The sequence below is a fragment of the Scomber scombrus genome, chromosome 15 (assembly GCF_963691925.1).
Source record: "Scomber scombrus chromosome 15, fScoSco1.1, whole genome shotgun sequence".
In the NCBI taxonomy this organism is placed as follows: domain Eukaryota; kingdom Metazoa; phylum Chordata; class Actinopteri; order Scombriformes; family Scombridae; genus Scomber; species Scomber scombrus.
Window position 1 is genome coordinate 16432425 of NC_084984.1, and position 26521 is coordinate 16458945.

The following is a 26521-nucleotide window of genomic DNA, read 5'->3' on the forward strand; positions in this document are numbered from 1 at the left end:
AAACTCTGCTATTACAGCCATTGTGTGTCTGTTTGATCGGCGCAATGTTCATTTATACAAACCAACGACCAATCACAGTGCGCTCCTTTACCAACGACCAATCACAGTGCGCTCCTTTACTTCGGTTGGTTTTGTGGGGGTTTAACAAACTTCACAGCAGCTTTATCGCCACCTTCTGGACTGGAGTACCAACCTTTTATTTGTTTTTATTGTGTGAATTATTATTATAATTATTATTAGTATTATTTCTTCAGTATGCAGTTTAGTATATGTATATTTTGTAAATATATGGGTTTTTTTGGAGCAAAGAAATACAAAAAACAAACACAGCACACCCATGATAATAACCACAATCATACATTAAATTAAACACAAAGCAGGTTTTCTTTAATGAGTGAAAAAAGTATAATTATACTCATAGGGTTTCCCTGAAAAAAAATTAAGACTTATAGGCCTTATTAGATGGATGTTATCAGCTACATACAATTTATATGTGATATATAATGTATAATGTGCTAAAAAATATGATTAACAACAAGAAATGTTAAGTATAAAAGTAAATGAAATAAGAGAAATAAAACAATGGAAAATGTTTTAAAAATGGTGTCATTTAAAACTCAGGGAGGTGCTAATGTTATAACCTAGCACAGTAGTTGCAGACTGACTGGCATGAGTATGGTCTGAATCAGCTTTTTGTGTAAAGTGCCTTTAGATAACTATTGTTTAACTATTGTTGTGATTTGGCGCTGTATAAATAAAATTGAATTGGCAGTGTTTGGTTAAACTGTGAAGTTTAAAGTGATAGTTGTGGTTCTTACTCAAATAGTGGCTATTTGCTGCTTTACAGGAGTGTAATATATCCATAACCTGTCAGGTCCTTTGCTTTGGTAAGAACGAGAGATTCATGCAGAATGTTCTTCTCCAAAATGAAGTGGATCTGGACCAGCAAAGAACACCATTTTGACCTGAAAAAATGTAAAGTTTATACAACAACTTGTTTGTTTGGGATTCATTATACACACAATTTTCCAGCCCTCTTGCTTCTAAACTGGAACAGTTTTTTCACTATCACTATGAAACAGTCCCCCTCATTTTTGTGTTGAAATCTGGTGGTTGAAGTGGATTCATTATTCACTCTTTTTATCTCTCTTGCTTTCAGACTTTTCTACTTTAAGGCTTATCACCATGCCACCCAAAAAACCATGTACATCCTTTAAAAAAATACTTTTCAGCTGAAAGTGGTGTTATTTGCTTTTCCAGATCCACATTGGAATTCTGAAGTGACTCATTTATGTTGTTGCATTGTCCTGCTCTGTTATTACATGAAGGTGTATGCAGAATTTCACCGGATTACAAACCAGAACCTACCCAATGTATTCTACACTAAGCTTGACCGCCATGGTGAACAGGATTGGACTGTTTGAGATAAGGTTTGTTACATAAACTTCACAGTCAACAGTATGTACATTCCTAGTTTTATCGTTACAGGAATTACATGACATCCACATCAGACGGACCACTGTTCTCCATGCCTTTCCTGTGTATCTTTGAAAGGAAGTCTCTGGGTTTTTCCGCACAGTGTCTCACTGAATAATTTACAGTATCATTCTACATGAAGTGTACAGTTCATCAAATATTTTTTTCACACTTCAGACTTGTTCAGTCTATATATCCATATAGTTTGTGTGATTTTGACAGATGCAGTCAATATTTCCTTCATATTCATATATAAATGAACTAGATCAGTGCTGTTTTGCTCAAAGTAATACACAAGTTAAATAAAACATTCCAATTTTTTTTAAATTGGTATCAGTGTATTTCCTGTCACTTGTAGCTCTGCTGATTCCTGGGTGTAGGACACATTCTGTGTTTTTTTTTTTTTTTTTTTTTTTTTAAATGTTTCCTTGCCTTCCACCCAGAGAGCTAGGATAGACTCCAGCTCCTCTTGACTAGGACAAGTGGCTTGGTAGGTAGATGAATGAACATCTTGCAATCATAATTAGAAGTGTTGCAGTCAAAAATATTGCCACTCACACAATAAAACCTGCTTTTTAAAAAAATGTTTTATTGATTTTATTTATTGATTTTTTAATTTCCTTCCTTCCAACCTTCCCTATGCAGTAGTTGTTTTTTGATAATCTTTTTGGTGTGTCGAAATTGATCCCCATCAGACTATGGAGCCTTATTTGATCAGATGTAGTGTCATGGATCCCCATTTGATCAGATTTAGTCATCCCATGACTAGTTTGGCAGATTAACAGTGAAGACTGAAACCTATCAACACAGTAGTCATTCTTATACATTCTCTCACTGAGCCAACTTCATTATGATATTTGTAGACACATCATGTTTTAGTTTTTGATGAGTATTTCTTTCTTTCATTCAGGATGAGTCTGATGAGCATCAGCTTGGAGATGTTGCAGTTGCCCTCCTTACAGTCATCCTGTGATGAAAACGCAAGTCCAGTTCATTACTCGCCTGTGAAAATCTCTGTTGTCATCGAAAAAAATTGGAGGTAACTTGTTGATTACTGCTAACTTAACAAGGTTTACAGTTTACTAAAAACAAAAGGAAAATTTACATAAAATTAAATAGTACTTCTAAAGAATGTACATACTATGTATGTTTCTAATACATAGTACAATGTAAGATTACAGTAAAACATTGAATTAAATACAAAGGAAAGAAAACATGAGAAACAAAGTGAAAAGAGGAACATTACATTGTGAAATTAAACTGAAAAAAGTGAACTAAATTGGGAAGGTAAAAAACACTTAGAAAATCAAGTAATGTAACTTAACATTACAAAATAAGTGATTGATGTTGCTGCTACAGGGTGTTCCCTCAGCAGAAAGCACAGGAAGACAGAGTTCAATTAACCAGTTTATTTGGTGGACTGCACAAAATAACACAAAAAAGACACATTGCTCCGTGCTGTTGCTGCCCAGCGCTCAGGTACACGTCCCTTCTTAGAAACAAAGTCTTTTTCCTCTCTCCAGCTCTCCCTCAGTCCAGCCACTACTGCAGAGAAACAGGACAGCTTAATTAGATAACTCAGCACAGCTGTACCAACCAACTCACCTGGCGCTGCTGCTGTGAGCTCTGCCCTCTCCAACAGCTGCCTGCCCAAACCACGCCCACTTCCACACTGATGTATACTGTGATGAAAAAAACATGATCAACAAGAAGAGAAGTAATAAAGTAAGTGAAATGAAAGAGAATGAAAAGAGTGGATTTTTATTAAACTATTAAAAAAAACCCCAGAAACTTTACATAAAATTTAAATAGTACTGTAAAAGAAAAAGTTCGAACTTAAAATAGTGATTCAAATATTTTGTGGAATATGACTAATGTGAAAAATTGAATTAAATACAAAGGAAAGGAAAGATGAAAAAGAACAAAGTCAAAAGTAGAAAGATAAATCATATTAAACTATGAGAAAAGCATGTGAACTAAATCGGAAAGGTAAAAAAAAACATTTAAGAAAATAGTGTAACTTAACCTTACCAAATAACTTATTTATAATGTGATTAAAAACATGACAGACAAAAAGAAAAGTAAAGTATATATGTAAGTGAAATGAAAGAGAAACAAAAAAATGGAGAAAAAAGAAATTAAGAACAAAAGGAAACTTAAGATATGTCGCTACCTGTGAAGAAGTGATTTATTCAAACATTAACGTAGGAATTAGCACAACTAAACAAAACAAAAACAATGAGGTGTGAGCATCAGTCAAATTAGTGGTGAATGTGTGTAGTGGAAAATAAAGATGTTGGATGTACAAAAACAATGATAAACGGGCCCAGGTGCTTCCAGCTACGGTGTTAAAGGACTCCACCCTCCAGTTACCTGCTGCACAAAAAATAAAAAAAACAGAATGAGACCAAGCTGTAGAAAGACAGAGAAAACTATAGAGACAAGCCAAGAGAACATCACAACATGTAAAATGAAATAAAGTTCTGTGAAAGAAAAAAACAAAAGAATTAAAAAATGATTGAAATTAAAAAATTGAAATAGTGCAGTGCGAGAAAAATAATTTAACTTAACATTATAAAATGAGTGATTTTTAATGTGATAAACATGATCAACAACAGTAAATGTTAAGTTTAAAAATGAACAAAGTAAAAATGAAAGAAATGAATGGAAAAAATTACAAACTACTAAAAAAAACAAAAGGAAACTTAATATATACATTTAAATATAGTACTGTGAAAGAAAAATTAAACTTAAATTTTTTTTTAAAAATGTATAGCAATATAAGATTAAAGTAAAAAATTACTTAAACACAAAGCAAATGATAGATGGGAAGAAAAGTCTAAAGACAAAAGATAAATAATGAAATTAAAAATATTATGAAAAAAAGTATGTGAACTAAATCAAAAATGTAAAAAGTGCAGAGAAAAACATTTAACTTAACATTATAAAATGAGTGATTTATAATGTGATAAACATGATCAACAACAGGAAATGTTAAGTTTAAAAGTAAACAAAGTAAAAGAGAAAGAAATGAATGGAAAAATGCAAAAACCACAATAAACAAAATAAAGCGTAACATATAAAACTAAATATAGTACTGTGAAAGAAAATTTAAACTTAAAAAATATTTTTAAATGTGATGCAATATGAGATTTAATTTAAAAATGTTTTTTACATAAATACAAAGGAAAAGATAAATAAGAAGAACAAAGTAAAAAGAGAAAAGATAAATCATGAAATTAAATAAACTGAAAACATTGTGTGAACTAAATCAAAAATGTAAAAAAGTGCAGAGAAAAACAATTTAACTTAACATTACAAAATGAGTGATTTATAATGTGATAAACATGATCAACAACAGTAAATGTTAAGTTTAAAAATGAACGAAGTAAAAGAGAAAGAAATGAATGGAAAAAAACGCAAAAAACCCAAAAGGAAACTAAACATATAAAACTAAATATAGTAGTGTGAAAGAACAATTAAACTTAAAAAATGTTTTAAATGTGATGCAATATGAGATTAAATTTAAAAATGTTTTTTACTTAAACACAAAGTAAAGGATAGATAAGAATAAGTCAAAAGAGGAAAGATAAATGATGAAATTAAATGAACTGAAAAAAGTGTGTGAACTAAATCAAAAATGTAAAAAGTGTGGATAAAAACAATTTAACTTAACATTACAAAATGAGTGATTTATAATGTGATAAACATGATCAACAAGTGGAAAAGTAAAAGAGAAAGAAATGAATGGGAAAAAATGCAAAAACTACAATAAACAAAAAGAAATTGAACATAAAAGTAATTATAGCACTGTTAAAGAAAAAAGTAAACTCTAAAAATATTTTTAAAAATCTCGTGCAATATAAGATTTAAGTAAAAAAAATTAAATTTAGTAGAAAGAAAATATAAAAAATAGCAAAGAGAGAAGAGGAAAGAGAAATCATGAAATTGGATAAACTATGAAAACAAGTGTTTTTTAAATCATAAAGGGAAAAAGTGTTGGGAAAATGAAAAATGAACTAAAGAAAAAATACACAAGTACAAAAATAAATGAAGTAAAAGATAAAATGGAAAAAAATGCTAAAAAGAAAAGGAACCTTAGTACAAAAAAAAGACAAACAAAAGAACATAAACTGATGAAAATACATTTACCTAAAGGAAATTGATGAGAAAAATGATTTTGCGCCATATAGCAACGACTAAAATGTACATTACATGCAACTACATTACAGACAGTGTTTTCATTGAGTTTAAGCTGATCATGCTACTAAATATCAGAAAATATTTGATGAAATATACAACACACACACACTTTTCTGGTCTTTATGAACACTCACAGTGCTTTGACACATCAACATGTGGACAGGAGGAGCCAGGAATCGAACCACTGATCTTCCGATTAGTGGACGACTCACCATACCTGAGCCACAGCCACCCCTTGTTTGTAGATGTTTATCCTCACAAACAATTGTATTTACTGTCAAACAGTACGGTGTACAGTGGAGTAAAAAGTTAATCAAACAATCTCACACATAGCAAGTAATTAAGTTAAGTCCATTCATCAAACTTAAAGTCCGTGTAAAGTAAGAATGAATATGTGTTCTGAGTTTGACATACCACAGAAAAGTGTTGTTAACCACCCTGCCAAATTTGAATGATTAAAAAAATCGCCAAATATATGAAATTAGGCTTCAAAGTTGTGTAAAAATCAACCTTTTTCTCTGCTCCCAAACGCTGTGGGAGTGCCCGCCGAGTCCGCTGAAGCCCCGCCCCCTAACAAGTGTCACCTGTCAATCAAAGTCACCGCCTCTACCAGAAACATGGACGCTAGGCCTGAGAGCTTTCTGCTGCTAACTCAGCTGCTAGCTCGGCGGCTAGCTCGGCAGCTAACTTGCCGGCTAGCTCGGCGGCTAACTTGGCGGCTAACTCAGCTAACTGGCTAACTGTAGACTGTAGTAGTAGTAGTACCTTGCCAATGAACTGTTTTAACTGTCAAATGAATGTACAGTGGACTAAAAATGATCATATTTCTCTTTTAAATTGTAAAAAACAGTAAAACAATTTCACATATTGCCAATAATTAAGTCAGTACATCAAACTGAAGTATAATACTTAAGGAAATGTACTTTCTCATTAGGTTAATTTGATGAATAGCAATTAAATAACAATTTCAATACTGAGTGTTGGAAAAGTCTGTGCATATTTAATCTACTACTGCATGTTAATACAATGTTAAGGTGTTTGTACTTTACTTGAGTACACCCAGAATATTATGCACTATTAAACAACCCAGCAGCCCCATAGAAAGTATAAACTCCACCCCCAGTAACTACAATACTGAAATGCAGCTTATAACCTACAGTAAGGCCTCAGTGATCACTACTATACCTATACTGCATTCTTTCACTTACCTGAAGCTGCGCATTTGTCTATTTATTTATCATTTTTGTCTAATAAATGATCATATCGAGTGGTGGAAGATAACTAAGTACATTTACTCATACATTATTTCTGTTTTATGCTACTTCACACTATTACTCCTTCATTTCAGAGGCAAATATTCTTCTACTTCTACTACATGTAACAGCTGTTGTTACTTTTCAAATTTCGAGACACACAAAACACATCATTAGTTGTAAAATATGATCCCTTACAATCAACTAGACAACTCAAAAACACATGAAACTTTTTAAGATTAGCTCCATGTCAACCAGCTACAACATTATAGTAGTTCTTACAATTATACATCAAAAAATAATGATTCCATAATATTTCAGTTTAACACTGACATGCTCCACTCTGCCAAACAAGCACATTTACTTAACGTATATTTGCTGATCATACGTCTGCTCTTTTACTTCAATGTGCAATACACAACATTCAGTCCCTTTATTTTCTCAAACAACTATTCATTATGTAAAGACATAGTGTAGCAGTAAATGAAGTCACAATCCCCACATCCCTCAGCAGTGTGTGCATTACTGAACTGCTGCAGCTTGTACACTCATGGTGTCCATAGAGACAGTTTTCCTAATGCAGCGCAGCTACTGCTCTAGGGTTTGACTTTGATAATGGCCATCAATAATAGAATGTTTCATATCATGTCATTATAAATGTATGTTTGGTTTAGACAGAATAAGGTTAAGCAGCATTTGCTCAATTGTGGAAAATAAGAAATGAAATGATATATAATATAATACGGCATGGTGGTGTCTGGTAGAGGCCACTTCAGTGTCAGCTAGGAAAACTCCTCACACAGGATGCTTTTATTTTGGATTATATTCATTATGTGGGAAGTTAAACCCAGCTGTCAATCTCCATGACAACACCAAGTTCCCCAAACTGAGCACACAAACCCCCAGACTAACAGTCAGGGGTTAAACTGACAAAAAAATAAGGAAAATAACAACACTAAATCTCCAACTGGGAGCAGGTCACACAGGAGGCAGGAGTCCTGGTTGGAACTAATATCACACACAAGCGGGAGTTGAGTAAAGAAGCTCCATGTGTCACCGACTCTCCATGCCCCCAGAGGCTCTCTGCCCCAGCGTGCACTACGACTAGGCTAACATGCAGTAGTGACACTTTTTTCATGTCTGTGACTTATTCTAAGGTTTAGACATTGAAACTATAGTGAAATGTGTATTGTTGCAGAGCTATAGCCTATTTTTCGCTGTTGTTTGAATGTCTAACCTTATAATCTGTCACAGACATAAAAGACAAAATAGTGTCACCCCCGTGGGTCAACCTGCGTGGTGCACACAGGGGCAGGTAACCTCTAGGGCAGGGAATCCTGCACAGAGAGTTGGTAACACTTATAGCATCTTTCCTATATCAAACCAAGACTCCTGCCTGTTGTTTAACCTGCTTCCAGACTGCGATCTGATGGTTTTTTGCCCTATTTCATGTCAGTTTCCACTCCTGACAGTTAGTTTGGAGGTTTGTGTGCCTCATTTTGGGAATTTCTGAAGGTATTTTCTACAGTGGCGTGCTATAATCAATATAATTAATTTTATTTTTATGTATTTTTAAACCCTCCTGTCTGAGGAGTGTAGCTGGCACAAAAGTAGCCCCAACCAGACAACACCATGATTGTCACCTCATATATTATTTATTTTTCACAATTTAGCAACATTGCTTAACCCCATTCTGTCTCAACCAAATATAAATGACACTTATATTGAAAATTATATTAAATATTCTATTATTGATGGCCTTAATTAAAGTCAAAATCTATGTAGAATAATAGGGGGGGCAGTAGCAGCGCTGCACCAGCATAGCTGTCTGTGTGGACACCAAAACAGCCACAGCAGTTCAGCGATGCACACACATTGTTCAGGTAGAAGCAGGCTGCATTTAATTGTCTAACCAGCACTTTAAACACACCGACACCAACACAGTCCCTGCCTTGCTTTTCACTAAACTGAATTTCTCTGTTACAGCTGACCTCTCTATATCCAATCAATGGTGCAGATGTGCAGGAGAACATTAATTACACACAGATCCTGACCTATCCTGTTAATGAAGTTAATGCTGCTGTACCACATGTGTCTCAATTTAAATCCACACTTATAGTTTCTGCTGCTGCGTGATGCTGCAGATATTTGATAAAGTCAAAGGAAACAATCTGACAAACAGCCAGCTGTGCACAACAAACAGAACTCTGCAACATTCAGGATACATTCAGTGACATGTAAACGACATTAATGCAAAATACAATACAAACGACTGAATGTTTGAATAGCGTATAGCAAACACTATGCCGGATGACCATAAATAACAGTACACTTTACAGAGTAAATGACACATATTTGTTTTGGTCTGAGATGCAATAGTGCAACATGTAGTGAGGCTGAATGTCATATATTGCATCTGTGAGTAAACACACTAAGTAAATGATCTTAGTACTCCTTCCACCACTAAAAAGAGTAAGGCTGCACTGCATGAAGTGCACACATCTGTCATGAGTGTTACACCCTGCCTGATCCTCCACATGAGGATTGTGCATCCAGATAAAATACCAAAACTTTATGTATAATGATGTAAAAATCAGATGAACTTAAGAGATATGTATGTATGTATGTATATGTGTGTGTGTGTGTGTGTGTGTGTGTGTGTGTGTGTGTGTGTGTGTGTGTGTGTATGTGTATGTGTATGTGTATGTGTGTGTGTGTGTGTGTGTGTTATTTCATTTGTATGTTATAAGAACTACTATGTGCACTGGATGCCTTAATTTCCTTCATGATGAATAAAATATATCTTATCTTTTCTCTCTGTCTCTGCTCAATTACTCTGTGTGTTAAGGCCAACACTTTATGTATAATATTAAATCAGATGAATTTAAGAAAGTCTGTATCTGTGTCTGTGTTATTTCAATTGTCACATTCAAAATTGGTTTGAACCTTGCACTGTTAAATTCTGTCACAATACACAGATACTGAAATCTTCACTTGACAGTGGCTTATTATGCCTCCATGAATCCAGGACAGGAAAGTCAAAGGAATGAACAACTTACCAGGACCCCATGAACTCAAAGGAAGGATGCAAACCTCACAGCTTCCAGGAAAGCACAACGATCACTGTCAGTTGGCTCCCGGTGGATGGATGTCCAGATGCAAAACAGCAGTGTGGTAATATATCCATAGTAAGGAAAACAGCAGCGGTGATATATCCATAGTAAAGAAATCCTCCAGTGAAAGTTAGTAATCCTGTCTTCTGGACAAGTGAAGTTTCGTGCAGTCTCCGAGAAATACCAGCCGGCTACTAAATGAGAACTCTCCAGCTCTGATGTAACATAGTGACAATGAAATACTTATATTCCATAATGCAAATTGGGCTTCGATATGCAAATTAGGGAATCATACGCAATTTTGTGTTTTTTGTGCAAATGACGTCATTCTCTCTCTCTCTCTCTCTCTCTCTCTCTCTCTCTCTCTCTCTCTCTCTCTCTCTCTCTCTCTCTCTCTCTCTCTCTCTCTCTCTCTCTCTCTCAATTCAATTCTATTCAATAAGCTTTATCTATAAATGACAGGAACATCTGTCTGTTATTCGCATATCTCTCGAACCGTTCATCCGATTGATGTCAAACGTGACATGTGTCTTGCTACGGGCACGAGTAAGTGCAGTGCCACGTTTGACGTTGTTTGGATAAGAAATGTAAAATATATAGATAAATATATCGGTAAAAGAAGCACACATTGCTGTTGCCGCTCTAGCCGCTGGCCACTCCCCCACGCGCTGCATTAATAGTCGCACACACACACACACACACACACACACACACACACACACACACACACACACACACACACACACACACACACACACACACACACACACACACACACACACACACACATGCGCGCAGTCACTCTCTCGCGCACGCTCTTGCTTGCACGCTCCAGATTCCGGGAGATTGGATCACATTTGCGGGCGTCAGGGAGCCGCTATCAATATGCGGGAGAGTTGTGATGTCTGACTTTGTAGTAAAAACACACGCAAAAACAGATTTTACACGGGCACTGCACTAGTTACCAAGAATGTCAGATAAACAGTATTGCCAAAGCAGGAATGATAACACATGTTAGCCTTTTAAATAACATAAAATCAATGAAAAAGAACAATAAAATGGTTTAAACATTAAGCACGTGTTGTGTGTGCGTGTGTGTGCATGTATGCGTGTTTGTTTGTATGTGTGTAAAATTGTTAAATGACTGAATAGTGGACCAATTTAACTTGACAATTATCCTAGTCCTTACACCAAGGCTGATGTATGCTTCTATAACCTCCACGCCGTAACTACGCCGGTGCCCCGACGCCGTCGTGTACCTTTCGAAGTTCGCGTCGTGTTTTGTCGGTGCAATTCATCGCCGCCAGAGCGGTGTCTCTAGTCCCTTCCCAGGTATGACACAGACAATTTCACACTTTATTTTCTGTGTAATGGCCATTTCTTTTTTTTTTCTATTACAAGTATTACAAAAAACTTGCTCCACAGCAGATTGAGCTACTTATTTCAAGTGAAAGTTGTTTAAAAACAAGTTACTTTTTTGGTGATGAGTCTTATTTTAAATGTAATGAGTGTGGTACAGGCCGACCAAAGTGGTACGCTCTTTAGTAGGAGGCAGACACAGAAGGCTTGATCAGTTGTTCCATGGTCATTTATTATAATACAAACTGTTACAGGTGTAACCAGAAAAGATATACAAAACAAAACTAAAGAAAAAACTAAACAGTTAACTTAACTCATAAGTATAACCAGTGGCGGCTGGTGACACAAATGTTTGGGGGGGCACAGTTTGATGCCGTTTCAAACAAACCGTAGCACCACTTCATACCGCAGCAAAAAAATAAAAATAAGAAAGGAAAACCAATCTAAAAATAACACAACACACTATAATGTTCCCTGGTTTGTCCCAGTATGGTATCTCAGACCCACAGAGAGAGGAATAAAAATGTATAATTAGGCATGATAAAATTCACTCACATCACCTAAAGATACCAGCAGTTAAAGCAGAGTTACCAATAAGGTAATATGCTTAAAAAGAGACACCACCTATATTTCAGTTATTGTGTCTTCAATCCTGATTTCACTGTAATCTGTTAGTTGTTGCAATACTTAAACATGACAATAGATGGCGCATTAAGCACTATACACTGCTGTGATTAAGCATAACTTATTTAACTTATTTTAAAAATGAAATGTACCCCAAATCAACTGTAATAGTCAAAATTACTTCCATCATTTCTTATCCTGCATTTATGCATTTGAGTTTTTTACACTTCATAGTTATGTCTTTTATAAAGTATTTTTTAATACTTTACAATATTAATAACAGGAATGCAGCTACTACCTGATCTTTTTTATGTCCTGTTGGAGCTGCTAGATGCAGCCACTGACTGAATCTATGTTCCTCTTCTGGAGCTTGGCATAGAGGAGGTCCACATGTGGCCAGATGTGGTGAAACAGCTGCAGAAAGAGCTCAGCAATGCTAAATCTGCTAAAAACAATTTAGCTCCATGCTATTGTCTCGATGGCTACAGCTTTCTGTTTGCATTTTTTTAAGAGAGATGTTTTAGGTCTCGTTCCCCTGTCGTTGTCCACAACGCTTCGGTGCTGACACTTTGAAACAGCAAACAGATAAAGCAATAAAATGAATAACTCACTGCATCCAGCTAGCCAGCTCCGTTTATCATAACAGCAGCGGGAGAAACTCTCAGCTCCTCCATCACCTGCTGCTGCTTTATCCTCTTTCTGTCTTCTAATGAAAGTCTTGTGAAATTATGTTTTTGTAGAGAAATTACAAAATAATCTTCTTTAATTTCCGCGGCTCCACTTTAACATCATCTCCTGAAACTACCGTCAGCAGGAGTTTGGGTGACAGCAGCTGACGAGGGTGTGAATGACAGCTGGAACTGTCCAATCACAGTAGATTAAAAAACATGAAACAACAACAATTCGCTGCCAATAAAAGTGGGCGTGTCTGAGCTGCTCCCCGTGGGAAACGTGACGCAGGCCAATGAGAGAGCAGCCTCAGGTCATGTGCTTGTCAAAAGTTTGAGGGCTTGCGTTGACTCCCATTAGGCCAGCGCCCCGCATACAGGAAGTACATATAGAAATTAATAAAATACAATTTGGAATCGATTTATAATGAATGCTGACAGGTGCTGAGAGATTAACAGGCGCATTTTACAAGCAAATACTTTTTATTTCACAATGATTTAACATTATCTAATTCATTTATATTTAATATGTTTAAGTAGACTTTCTCTAGAATATTGGATGCCGCATTGACCAGCCGCCACTGAGCATAACTGAAATCAAGTTTAAGGAATGCATACACAGCTACACTACCAAAGCAGTTTCTTCTTGCGCAGTCTTAAAGCTACTGCTTATATAGCGCTCTCATCAGCCTGCACTCTGCATGAAGGTGGACTATACCACTCATCAGGTAAGTCCTGATCCCCTCCTGAAACAGGTAAGCACCACCAAGATTAACATTTACATCACAGTCACATGGCATCACTTATATAGAGCGTATATATAGAACCCTATAGTCCCTCTGCAACCCGAACTTAAATCAAATCAAAACCCCCCTTATTATGTGGTACAATAATTCTAAGACCATCCCTCCACATGGTTCTTCCCTAATGACATCACTAATGATGTCACCAGTCTATAAATCAAGGAAACATAGGCCACCTCCTCCCTTTGTCTCCTGAGCACATGTAAGTATATGAATAACAAAGAAAGAAAATACTAAACTTGTGACATTAAACTAAACCAATAAACTCTAACTAAACTTAATACCAGTGTGTGTTTTATTTTAACCAAAAGTCTGCTGAGATGTAACTTATAACCAAATTTTCAAACAAACAAACCCGGGATAGTAAGTCTCTGCAAAGTTTGATTACTAAACTTAACTTATGGTCCAAACAAACAAACAAGTATAGTGAAATTAATAAGTGATGGCACAAACGTGGTTGGGGACAAAGGCTCTCACCCACTTTGTCACAATGAGATTTATTTTGACTAGAAGATTTTGAGTTTCTGCAGTGTGTAAAGGACATCAACATAGTGCATGTCGATTCTTATTTACTATGTATTATTTTAAGTATTTTCTTTTGACACTTCCTGTTAAACGGGTGCATTTTATTTTGAAAGGGTTCTGGCAAACTGAAAACGAGCTAGTTTACGGTAACTTGATAGTAAAAAGGTAAACTAGCATCACATGGATAAAAGGAAAATTACTACGGTGTTGGACTAAGCTACAAGAGTTATTAATTAGCCCGGTTGAAAGTGGTAAACAAGGTAAACCATTAATGTGCATTCTTTTGTTTAAATTTAAGTTAATTTTATGTAAATTAAAGCTAAATGCTACAAGCTAATTATAATGTATGGACTAATGGCTTTTTCGGCTTGTAAGGCAAGAGCATAAAGGATTCCTGAAAAGAATAAAATACTTCAGACCATGAGCAGTAAAAGCTTCATTCATTTCAACTGGCTCTACAATATGTTTAGTTTGTCAGTTATTGTGGAGTTTTCTGCAAGCTTTCTCTCTGTGCTATGGTGGTTGCTATAGACGCTGCTATCACTCAAACCACTTGGCACATGTTGTCTGAATCATTGTCTTTGCAGTGTAGGTTCGCACTTCAGTGTATAATAATCATTTGTTATGGTATGTCTTGTGATGCAAACAGAGTTATTATGTCTTTTGACAATGCTACAGTGTTTGATAAGAGATGTTTGCCTATTCAGATGAGGTTTTTAATCAAGACACTAATGTAAATGCATAATATTATTACATTGCTTTCTTTCCTGAAGTTCAAATACCATACTTGGCACATCGTTCAGCCAGTGTGGGTTTAGGATGATCCAAAACACTAGTACAGCGGCGTCAAACTCATTTTCATTCAAGGGCCACATACAGCCCAATTTGATCTCATGTGGGCCGGACCATTAAAAAGATGGAAGGAAGGAGGGAAGAAAAAAAGAAACGAAGGAATGAAAAGGAGACAGGAAAGAAAGATATGATGGAAGGACAAAAGAAAGGAAGTAAGGAAAGATGGAAGGAAGGAACGAAAAGAAGAAAGGAAGGAAGGAGGGATGAAAAGAGGGAAGGAAGGAAGGAAAGTGGGCCGGATTGGACCCCTCGGCGGGCCGGTTTTGGCCCACGGGCCCCACGTTTGACATCCCTGCACTAGTAGGTTTAGTAGGTCCTTACTTATTTGCCTATACTATAGGCTGATGACAGTCAATTTGGGTGATTTTGTAGCACTACATATACATGTTTTCTTTTCCTATCCCCAAGAAATAATATTTATTAAGCATTAACTTTTAGTTCAATCAGTATAATATGTCATAATAAATGTAATTATGCAGTTGACTACAGCCTAAATGTATATACATTTGTCTATACATTTAAGTTTCTGTTATAATGCTGCAGTTTTACAAATACTATGACTTATGTGCTTTTTACAACATGAACCAAAACAATGTATTGATGGTCTTTAGTGCCAGATTGTGTAAAAAGTTGGATAACCCAACCAAGTGTGGAAATAAAAGTGTTCTGCCCTTCAGTATCTAGCTGTCAAGTCTCAAACACAAAACATCTGGAGTATATCTCTGCAGCCGGGAAACTCCAGAGCTCCTTACTTCCCGTAACAGTCAGGAACAAGAGGGGTTATGTAAGAATTACTGTGTACAGATTATTGTTATTAAAAAAATAAGTCGTTTTCGTTTTGAGATATTTTTGAGCACAGATTGGGCAACTTAAGTCAAAAACCATCTGCACTCCCCTGAGGAATCCCAGAGGAAGGTTTTATATTCCTGCATTGCAACCTCAAGTCAGATACAGCTCTGCCTGCAGTGCAGTCAATTTACAGAGAGGACTCAACTGTTCAAATATACACTCATGTACAGAAGTGACTGAATTATATGCTCGATTTGTTGAAGAGGACGTTGGCATATGTGGTAAGTCAGATTTTGCTTCATGTACATATACTAAACATGAATTTATCTGAGAACACTTTGAGGAAACTGTCAAATGAAATGATGCAGAAACAACATCATTTAGTATGTTGACTTAAAACTGCACCATAACATTTCATTGCTTTGTGCAATTGTATTTCTTCTTCGGTTTTGTCTTTGCAGTGTTGCATGTCTTTCTTATGAATTAGGTAAACCACTCTGTTAAACCTAAAACTTGCCTAAAACGACATGTTGTGCATCAAAAGTACTTTCAAATGCAGTCCCAAATGTAAAACATGTATTACCTGAAAAAAAAGTTCATACTTGAATTGTCGAACTGAATAGAGAGTTGTTGATTCTAGCCTGGCCATCATTACAAAAACCAGTTTGATCTCCCCTGATGGCTCCTTCTACACGTTTGGTCCTGCTGCTGCAGCTCCTCAGCTGGATATCAGCTAGTCTGGCATGTTTCTGTGACAGATACCCCTGGAGCTCCTGGTCTACTTGCACCACGACCTGCAACCATGGTACACAGCAAAGATACAGGTGGGAGCACGGAGAGTACCTACCACACACCACCTTGGCAGATATCGGACACGATATTTTGAATGTTGGCGTTGAACTGAAATCGTGTGGTGCATAAAACACAACCTCCTTCAATTCATCCAGAGACCTCCAGGGGCTCTAGGAAAACATCAGATTGAAAACTGAGGTTCCCAATTGATATGTGGAGTTGTTTTATGTATCTGTTTCGTTTTTGTTTTTACTTTGAAAAACTTTACTTTTAGAGGGGACTTAATCAGCAGTTTGTGTTTTCTCTATTATTCCTTGTATGTAAATGTTGGTGGTCAGTATCTTTGAGCAGCCTACTTTAGCTTTGTTAAAGTTCATATTCATGGGGACATACATTATGAGTGAAAAATAGATTAGATGAATCTGCTCCTTTGGGGGAAAAAAAGAAAAAAGGATATTTTTCAGTGAAAATCAAAATTGCATCTAAAAATAGTTCTAGATAATGAAACAAACAGCTGCTGTATGTAAAAGTGATTTTCATACTTTTTTGACAGGAATTTTCAGAAGGATGATTATTTCTGGAGGAGCAGCTGTTCTCAGCTATGTAAGGGACAGGACAGGAGAGCCTGCAACCAGCAGGCCTGTCCAATCAACTGCCTGCTGACAGAGTTTGGGCCGTGGTCTGACTGCTCACCATGCGCCAAGAAACAGGCAAGAAACACATGAATGACACTACAAAACCCCTGAGACACATAAACTCACATATTCCTTCTCTTAACTGTACTTCAGTTCTACAATACAGACTGAGCAGTTTTGGAAATGTGACACACTCAAAACAGCCAGTTTATATATAAAAAATGTTTTAGTTTTGTTTGACTGTGCTGTTGATGCACATTGTTATTCTACAATGCAGTGCATAAGGCATAATGTTTTATTATTAGAAACATGTTGCGAGAGAATATCCACAAAAAGAGTAAAGTAAATATACTATAAGTAAATATAAAGCTCTTATTGTGAAAGACTGGTGGTAAATTTGACCACAATTTAACTTCTTTTATTTCATGTTTTGGGCTCTATATAAGAAAACACCTGCATGTGTCTGCTTTGTCTTTTTCTGTCTGTCTTGACTACTGTCTTTTATGCTCAGTTTCAATATATTATCATCAATTATCTGTAAAAATGTGTCAGTATGCAGCATTTTTAATATAATTCATCTAAATCTTAACCAGTCTCTCCCTCTCTCTCATGCTGTTGCCATAGTTGCGGACTCGGTCTGTCCTCAGGCCGGGCCAGTTTGGTGGTTCCCCCTGCAGCGTGGAGCTGACAGAGGTGAGGCCCTGTTACCCCTCCACAGAGTGCAAGTTAGCACCGATTGACTGCAAAGACAACTTTAAGTGTGATAATGGTAAGTATTTCTTTTGTTTTAATGCGACTGGTGTGTTTGATGTGATTTAGTGTTTAAATCATTATATTTCAATTTAATTATAATTTTTGGAATCAAACCAACACTTTTTCAGTCACAGATCTACTTATTTAATCTCTCATGCTGTTACAACACACACCAACATTTTGTCGTCTAAATAAAATCATCATCCTCTCTGCTGCAGGACGCTGCATCAACTCAACGCTAACATGTAACAGACAGAACGACTGTGTAGATAACTCTGATGAGAGGGACTGTGCGGAATTCAAAGTGGTGTGTCCGGCAGATAAGAGAGTGGCCCCCGGGGCTGACCTGGTGGGAAACGGGTAAGCTGAAAGTAAAAAAGTCACTGCTGAGTTTACAGCCTTAGTTTTAACGTGACCTACCCCACATTCCTCCCTGCTGTAAATTCATAGATAAAATTCCTTCCTGTCAAAGCGCTCCTCTGTTTTGTTTCTCCTCTTAAAACCACATAATGTGTCTAAATACTTGTCAAAATTGCACAACAAATTAATATAAATGAGTATTTCTTTTTTCATGTCTTGGATTTGTAGATATCTGCCAATAATATGACATTACTGTTGCTGCAAAGTCGCCGAAATTTAACTTGTCACTGATTTGTGTCTGAAGGTTTGATGCTCTAGCAGAGGAGCCAAGGGGAGCAGTGCTGGATAACATGTTTATGGGAGGAAGTTGCATAATCAAAAGGCCTCAAAGCACGCGGCTTTACCACCGCATCCCTCACAACTTTGAGAGCTTTGACATTAAGGTATTAAAGTAGCATTATTGTTTGTTATATTTGATTGTACAGCCCTTCTGTAAAGTGACATTTCAATGTCTTAAACAGTTCAATTAAGAAGTGAATGTTGTATTTCCCCTCACATAACAATGGCAACCACAAACATTTATATTGTGAACATCAATATAATGTTATAGTATCCTTAGTCACTTAAGAACTTATAAATGCAGCCAACTACTTCGATAGCGTGAAAAGGGGTTTCATTTTTTAAATCATTTCAAAGCCTGCAAATGACAACTCTTAAATTTGTCGGTTAACCGATATTATTGGCCAATATTGGCCTATCACAGATATATCGGTATCGGCATATATGTTGTCTGATATGTGCCGATATTTTTTTAAGTCAAATAGGCAGAATTTTATGTATACATAACCTTTTTCTTAATTAAAGTTTAATGCGTACATATATTGTTTTATTATTTATAGTCATTTATAATGATTACATTCCCAGTGGAGTTCAGTGTGTCAGTCATTTTATACAGTAGTTAAACTGTAAAATATCCTACCTCCATTACATATCTTTGTCACCAGTGTTTGATAACCACATTGCAAAAAATGTGCGTTTTATGTACATATCCTGCATATATAAGATTATCGGTCGATATATTGATGATGGGAATTTTTTTAACTCCCTAATATCGAGTCTTGTTGTTATGGACCTTGTTTATACAATTGTGGTTGTGGTTGTAAAGGTTGGAGTACCTGAGGACTTCAGCATTGAGCCGCAGCCACTGCAGGCCGAACCCATCAATGTGAAGACATCAATAAGTTCTCCTGAAGACAGCCAAAGGGAATCGGACTTGTTCATCTTTCCCATCTTTATCTTCAGTAGAGGATCAAAGACGCATGTCAGCTCTAACAAGGGAGCTTTTGAAGCTTCAAAGAAAATAGTGAGCGCACACACACACTCTTACTCCTGTCACTTTTGGGTTATTTATATAGACTTACATTCATTTCCTGGAGACTTACTCTAACCATAGCCACTACTTACCTAAACCTAACCCTTACCCTAACCTTAACCCTAAAATAAGGGTTTTACTAATTAGGGATACAACTTTTGTCCCCCATTACACAAGCTGTCCCCAATCAACTGGTGTTAGGTCTGATTTGTGTCCCCGAAAGTGGTTTAAGTCATATAACAGTGATCCACAAGATGGTGCTATTTTCTATCTTTCCCTCTGTAGGACTCCTCATTTATCCGGGTGCACCAGGTTCTTCCTGTGTCAACATTCAAGGTGAGGGACCCGGGTGACCTCGTCCTGTCAGAACCTTTCCTCCAGTTCCTTCACGCTCTTCCCCTCGATTACAACTACCCCCTCTACAGGGACATCTTCCAGCGCTTCGGGACACACTACTACAGTTCAGGGAAGCTGGGGGGCCACTATGATCTGCTTTACCAGTATAACAGAGAGGAGCTCAAAAGTTCAGGTACAACGGCCAAACCTCATGGACAAAACAGAATGACACTCTGGGCTGCAGTGCTAACTCAAAAGTCTCAAGACAAATCAAGGACTAGAGAGGGTTTTGTATAATTGAAACAAAGAAGGTTGTATACACCTCTCTGATCTCCTTCCGAAACCTTATTTTACATCTATGTATATTATGAAGAATCGCACAAAAGGGGATAAATGTGGACACTTTCACCCAACTCACCGAAATTATCCAACAAGTTCTTTTAAGGTTATTGTTTTTAATCTCCAATCTGGGACCTTTCATGCATGTCATCTCTACTCTTGTTTCCTGTGAGATGTTCATGTTACAATTGTTGGAAGGTCGGTTTCAGATCCTAAAATGGAAAGGCTGTCCATCAAAAACTATTAATGTTGTTATATGCCAATGTTTTGTTTTTTTGATTTTTCTTTTAAGTCTCACATTAAAATCTTATAATGGGTTTATAAGACACGACATATTCCTCAAAAGTTTGGGGTTGTAAACTTGTTGGATTGCAAGAAACCTCAAATCAGTGGAAAGTCATTGAATAAACAGAACCAGACAGAACCTGTTATATTAGAATATGACTCATTTCCTAGAAGAACCACATAATGCAGTCTAATGTTTATTATCAGATCCTTTGTTTCCACATCATGATGCTTTACATTGTTCCTCTCAAACAGGTGAAACAGAGGAGCACGTAAGAGGATGCCTGAGCCGAGAGACCGCCTGGACCATCATCCTCTATACTGAATACAGCAGTGTAGCAAGATGCAGTGACAACAGGATGACTGAGAAATATCGAGGTTTCTGCTCAAATCCTCCGAGATGCTCTTTTTTTCCTGTCACTGATTTTGAAAAGAAAACTGATCATCGCCATTTTCTTTCCTTCATTCACTCCTAAAACATTTGTTTTGTCCAGGCTCATACGTTCAGTCAGCAGAGAAGTCTTTCTCTCAGGTGAAAGGAGGTCGAACCAGAGAGGCAGCAGCTCTGGCCTGGGAGAGGCAGGGCGCCACACCGGACAAAACGGCCTACAAGAACTGGGCCAAGTCTGTCCTCGACAACCCTGCTGTGGTGGATTACAAGGTTGAAGCTAGAACTCATAGAAATGAACATAACCCCATACAGAACACTCAAATCATAGTTAAAAGTCGACAACAAAGCTCCTGTTGAATTTCCGTGTGTGTGTTTGTCCAGCTGCTGCCCATCATTAATCTGGTCCGTGGGATCCCCTGTGCTGCCACAAAGAGGAGACACCTGAGGAAGGCCCTGCTGCAGTACCTGGAGGAGTTTGACACCTGCAAGTGTGCTCCCTGCCCCAACAACGCCAGGCCAGTTCTCTCCGGCACAGAATGCAAGTGCCTTTGCCAGACCGGCACATTTGGCACAAACTGTGAAAAACGAGCTCCGGACTACACTTCAGGTACACAGTGACTGCTGGAGAATGCAATATGCTCTGTGTTCAGGTGGTTTAAGAATAAGAATAAGACGACTGCACATTGGTGATGAATAAGAAAAGGGTACAACAAAATGATAGATTCTAACCAGGTATTTGGTGTGTGATTTCTACAGAGGAGGTGGATGGTTACTGGAGCTGCTGGGGGCCGTGGAGTCGCTGTGGATCCACCATGAAGAGACATCGGACGAGACGGTGCGATAACCCCACCCCCATCAGAGGAGGCCAACCATGCCAGGGCTCTAACAGAGAGGAGGAGACATGTCACATCTCCATCTTCCAAAAGTAGGAGAAGCTATTTGCTTAAAGTAGCAACAAGTAATCCATGTTAACCTACTGAAATATGACAAATAATATCTAGATACAGACATGACATTTTGAATGTGTTAACAGCAATTTAAGAGTGATGCACACCCAAAAAATATTCAGTTCTTTTCTAAAAACAAACTTTAACTCAACTCCACATCCTGATCAAAGTGACAACGTGCAACATCTTGGTTCTCTTGGTCTACAGTACCTACATATGTGTTTAACTTTCTGGCTTACTGTATGTTCTGTTTCATGTTTTGGTGGACAGACAGGACACGTGCAACAACGATGATGACTTCACTGTGGGCTGGAGGGACGAGCTGCCTCCTGGTGTGCAGGGCTGTCTGAGACCACAGAAGCCTGCCAACAGCTTCCTCATAGTAAACACTAACCCTCCAGTCTGTAGTCAGTGAATTATTGAAATGTATGAGAAAGAGAGACAGAAGCTGCAGTTCATTATTTTTTTATCCCTTCCTTCCTTCCTTCCTTCCTTCCTTCCTTCCTTCCTTCCTTCCTTCCTTCCTTCCTTCCTTCCTTCCTTCCTTCCTTCCTTCCTTCCTTCCTTACCTCCTTCCTTCCTTCCATATTTCCTTCCTCCCTTTCTTTCCTTCCTGTCTTCTTTTCATTCCTTCCTTCCTTTTATCCTTCCTTCCTTCTTTTTCTTCCCTCCTTCCTTCCATCTGTCCTTACTTTCTTTTGTCGTCATGTCCTTCTGTCCTTCCCTTCTTCTGTCCATACATCTGTCCTTCCTCCCTTTCTTCCTTCCTTCATTCTGTCCGTCCATCCTATCTTTCTTCCCTCCCTCCTTCCTCCCATCCCTCCTTCCTTCCTTCCAACTTTCCTTCATGTCTTCTTTTCGTTCCTTCCTTCCTTTCATCCTTCTTTTCTTTTTTCTTCCCTGAGTTTGACGCCCCTGCAGTACCGTATATATTCATGTCCTTTCTAACTTTTCCTCTCTTTTCCTCTCTTTGGTCAGAAATCCAAGCAGTATTATAACTTTGGTGAGGATGAGGAGTTTCAGTGCTTCACTGGATTTGACCTGGAAGGTTTCCAGTTCATCGACTGTCTGCCTGATGGGACGTGGAGTCAACCGAAAGGAAGCTGCCTCAGTAAGTTTACTTTCTCACATGAATAGTCATCTAAGAACTCTGCTCATTTGGCAGCAACATCTTTACAATCACTGTATCTGTTTCACACAACTAACTGCTTAGATAAACTTTTAATATCTCTGTAACTTTTATCTATACTTGTTCGTTTAAGGTTCAAATTTGTTCTACTATTAGGAAAGATCTGCCTTCCTCCTGAAATCCCTGATGGGATGACGCTGTTCCCCAACAAAGAGGAGTACAGAGTGAGTGATTCAGTGGGTCTGAACTGTAATGAAGCGGGCCTGTCACCGCTGCCAAGAGGCTCCTACAGATGTGGCAACAGTCTCACGTGGGAGCCTCCGCTACCAGCTGACCTACTCTGCACTGACGGTACAGTAGTGGAGAAACTGGAGACTGGTTTTAGTGTCATAATTCTGAACTTATACTTTTCACACATTGTTTTCAAGCTCAAAAACTTAAAGGAAGGAAGACTCTAAGTAAAGCACATTTTACCTACAGTTTTAATACTGTAATCTAGTTTCTTTGTGTTCTTTGTATAGAGGAACCATTTGTACCTGAGGGTCAGTGCGGTCCAGGACAGAAACTACAGAACTCTCGGTGTGTCTGCATCCAACGGGAGACCTGCCTGTGAGTTTTTAATGAGCTTTTGTGACTATTTATCATAAAAAAATCTTTGTGAAATGAATGACCTGTTTGTGTATATGTGTGTGTGTGTGTGTGTGTGTGTGTGTGTGTGTGCAGTTCACAACCACAGAGTCTCTGTATCCTGAACGTACACGTCGGGGTCACCGTGCCGATGTCCCTCTGCTCCTTCCAAGCTGGTCGTTGCCACAACGATCCGCTCTTCTTCATCAGCGAAGGCTCCTGCGACGAGGTCGACGCAGCCAAACTGGAGTGGGCTAAGTTCAGGGCCACAATGGGCCCTAAGAGCTCTCTTCAGGAGCCCTGCGATCTTGACACCTGTTATGAATGGGAGACCTGCTCTGGTGAGTGTGTCTAATATCAAATTTTCACATGCAGCATTTACCTGACGCAGTAGAGTTATATTAACCCTCACATACTGTTCATAATCTGACTCATAATGAAGTGTCTACACTAACTCACATTCATCAGTCATTAATAACTGTTTAATTAATCCTTAATGAAGTGTATTCTATTTATTTACCACTATTTTAAAACTCCAACAACATGTTTGAAAGCCGATTTTTGAATTTTAGGTCAAATCTGGACATGTGCATAATAATAATAATAATAATAATAATGCATTTTATTTAAAGGCGCCTTTCAAAGCACTCAAGGACACCTTACAAAGCACAAAAACACGACAACAGTACATCAAACAATAAAAAATCAGGTAAATTTTAGTGCAAAGATAAAGAAATAAATATGAATTTGACTATATAAGTATATATATATTATATATATATAAGTGCATCAGTGCAACAAATAAGCAAGAACATGATTGCATAGTTAGTGTGAGACAGAGTATAAGACAAGCATGTGTATCAGTTGCACAAACAATAAAAAAAAAAGATGTATTTGATTTAAATTTTTGTATATTCAGGGTCACATTAGGAAAATTCCCCCTAGAGGAAATGTGTATAGGGTGTTCTTACAACTCTCAAATGTAAAAATGGGTCAAATCTTTCCCCTGAACAGTATGTAAGGGTTAATGATTTACTGCAGACTACACATTTCCATTTCTTTACAACTTGGGTTTTATTTTTGTAGATTTTGTCTTTATTCCAAAGATAACGTTTTTTTAAACTTGATTTTTCCTTTGTAAAAATTTAAAAAATCATCTCTTTTCTTCAAATTATATATAAAATGGAGTTACCTTAATTTACATTTTTAAATAATTAAAATTCAAAATGAACAAAGTACAAAGAATAAACCATTTAAGCAACCTTTTACCTCATGAGTTCGAACAGCATCTGCAGCTCTCTCATTTTCTTAAATGATATAATACTAAAAGATTATTTGTTTATTTATCTATTTATTTGTATTTCACTCTTTGATTTCTTTTAAGGATTTTCTATGACAAAGAATGACACCTGTCACATGGAAATCTAGAGCAGGTGTCATTTTATTTAAAACCTTAAAAATCAGGTTTTTCCAAACAAATTCACTTCTTTGTATGACCTTCCATTTGTTTTCAGAGTCTAATAAGTGTGAGTGCAGAGCTGCTCGGGACTGTGCCAGAGGTGGAACACAGATGTTCTGTGTGAAACTGACCAAGACCCAGAGGACCCGCAGCTTGGACCTTTGTTCTATGGCCGCCCTCAAATGTATTGGCTATGAGTTTGAGATCCTCAATGAAGGCGTCTGTGAGGCCAGATGATGCTGTTAAAGCTTGTCTAAACTATATTCATGAAAGAAATCTACACCAGCAACCAGGTATACCGGGTTCAAACAACCAATGCAACTCAAACCAAAGGCACACCTAAATGGAAAGTCAGAAGCATTGCCAAATTAGACTTAAACAGTAGGGATGGGGAAAAAATCGATGCAGCATAGTATCACGATGTTTTGCGTGGCAATATTGTATTGATACACGGACAAAGTTTTTATTGCTTTGGGGACAAAATTTGCAGGTGAAAAAAAGGTAATGAATTGCAATATATCACAGCATATCGCAATATATTTAAAATCGCAATAATATTGTATCGTGACACAAGTATCGTATCGTGGAGCCTCTGGTGATTCCCACCCCTATTAAGCAGGTGGTTTAAGTCTATATGTACATGAAGGCAGCATGACACCATGGAAAGCTTATTTCAAAAAGGAAATGATAATTGGGTTTTCACAAAATGTCAGTAAGTAATTTAGAATGGAAAATACACTTGGAGAATGTATTGGTGAACTGAAGCTAAAATAATGAAAAATGTGTGATTGTGCTACCTATTGTCAGATTTGGAACACATTTGGCGCCATTCTTGATGGGCATATCGAATTTAGTGAAATTTCAATTACGCTGCCATGTTGTGCCTTTTCAGAAAATAGGCTCTGAAAGTGATTGATCATCTGACCGATCCTCAAGACATTTTACTGTTAAGTTTCTTTAATTGACACTCTAAATCCAACCAGAGCTCTTCCTAATTTGTCTGTTAACCTGATCTGACCCACTTTTAAAGGACAGAGAAGGCAGCAGTCAGTTAGTCAGTCTAATCACAAGCACACAGTGGAATATTCACACTTGCTAAATGTTCTTCACGTGAAATAATAAAAATATAAAATCATTACACTGTCTGTTTTTTTCTTAAGTTTCTAAAGTTGTTGCTTACCATTTACTATTTCATTCATTTCAATAATGTGCATATCCAGATACACAAGAGACGCCAGAGAAATAGATATATTATAATTTAACAACTCAGATAAAATGATAGACACTTCTTCCTCTGATTAAATAGACAGCAAATACACTCAAGTGGAGGCCAAAGTGGATGCAGGTAACAAATTACTGTGGGGTTGTTTGCCTAGTTGAGTCATTAGTTTCACTTTGTTAAAATCAGTAAAAAATATTTCCCCCTCCTTC

At 37.2% G+C, this 26521-nt stretch overlaps 1 protein-coding gene and 1 long non-coding RNA gene across 3 annotated transcripts; both read left to right on the forward strand.

Moving 5' to 3' along the window:
* The first annotated feature begins 1326 nt into the window (after positions 1–1326).
* Positions 1327–3114, forward strand: LOC133994908 (uncharacterized). Its single transcript, XR_009927135.1, has 3 exons — positions 1327–1430; positions 2387–2515; positions 3000–3114. It is a non-coding gene; the product is annotated as an uncharacterized LOC133994908 (long non-coding RNA).
* Positions 3115–15647: 12533 nt separating this feature from the next.
* Positions 15648–26226, forward strand: c6 (complement component 6). Of its 2 annotated transcripts, none has more exons than XM_062434886.1 (18): positions 15648–15946; positions 16306–16489; positions 17011–17167; positions 17717–17861; positions 18064–18205; positions 18510–18648; positions 19371–19568; positions 19863–20106; positions 20793–20915; positions 21032–21198; positions 21310–21535; positions 21685–21853; positions 22146–22257; positions 22854–22986; positions 23161–23355; positions 23526–23613; positions 23728–23972; positions 25146–26226. In XM_062434886.1, exons 2-18 carry the CDS (start codon positions 16344–16346, stop codon positions 25325–25327), a joined length of 2811 nt encoding a protein of 936 aa, XP_062290870.1. In that variant the 5' UTR covers positions 15648–15946; positions 16306–16343; the 3' UTR covers positions 25328–26226. The 2 variants fall into 2 exon arrangements, with proteins under 2 accessions (XP_062290870.1, XP_062290871.1); XM_062434887.1 differs by having other exon boundaries at positions 15832–15946; positions 16330–16489.
* Positions 26227–26521: the final 295 nt, after the last annotated feature.

Coding starts and splice junctions, on each gene's coding strand:
- c6 (XM_062434886.1), top strand. CDS start 16,344: ATGGCTCCTTCTACACGTTTGGTCCTGCTGCTGCAGCTCCTCAGCTGG. Junction 22,258..22,853: donor CTGCCAACAGCTTCCTCATA/GTAAACACTAAC, acceptor CTCTTTGGTCAG/AAATCCAAGCAGTATTATAA. Junction 23,614..23,727: donor ATCCAACGGGAGACCTGCCT/GTGAGTTTTTAA, acceptor GTGTGTGTGCAG/TTCACAACCACAGAGTCTCT.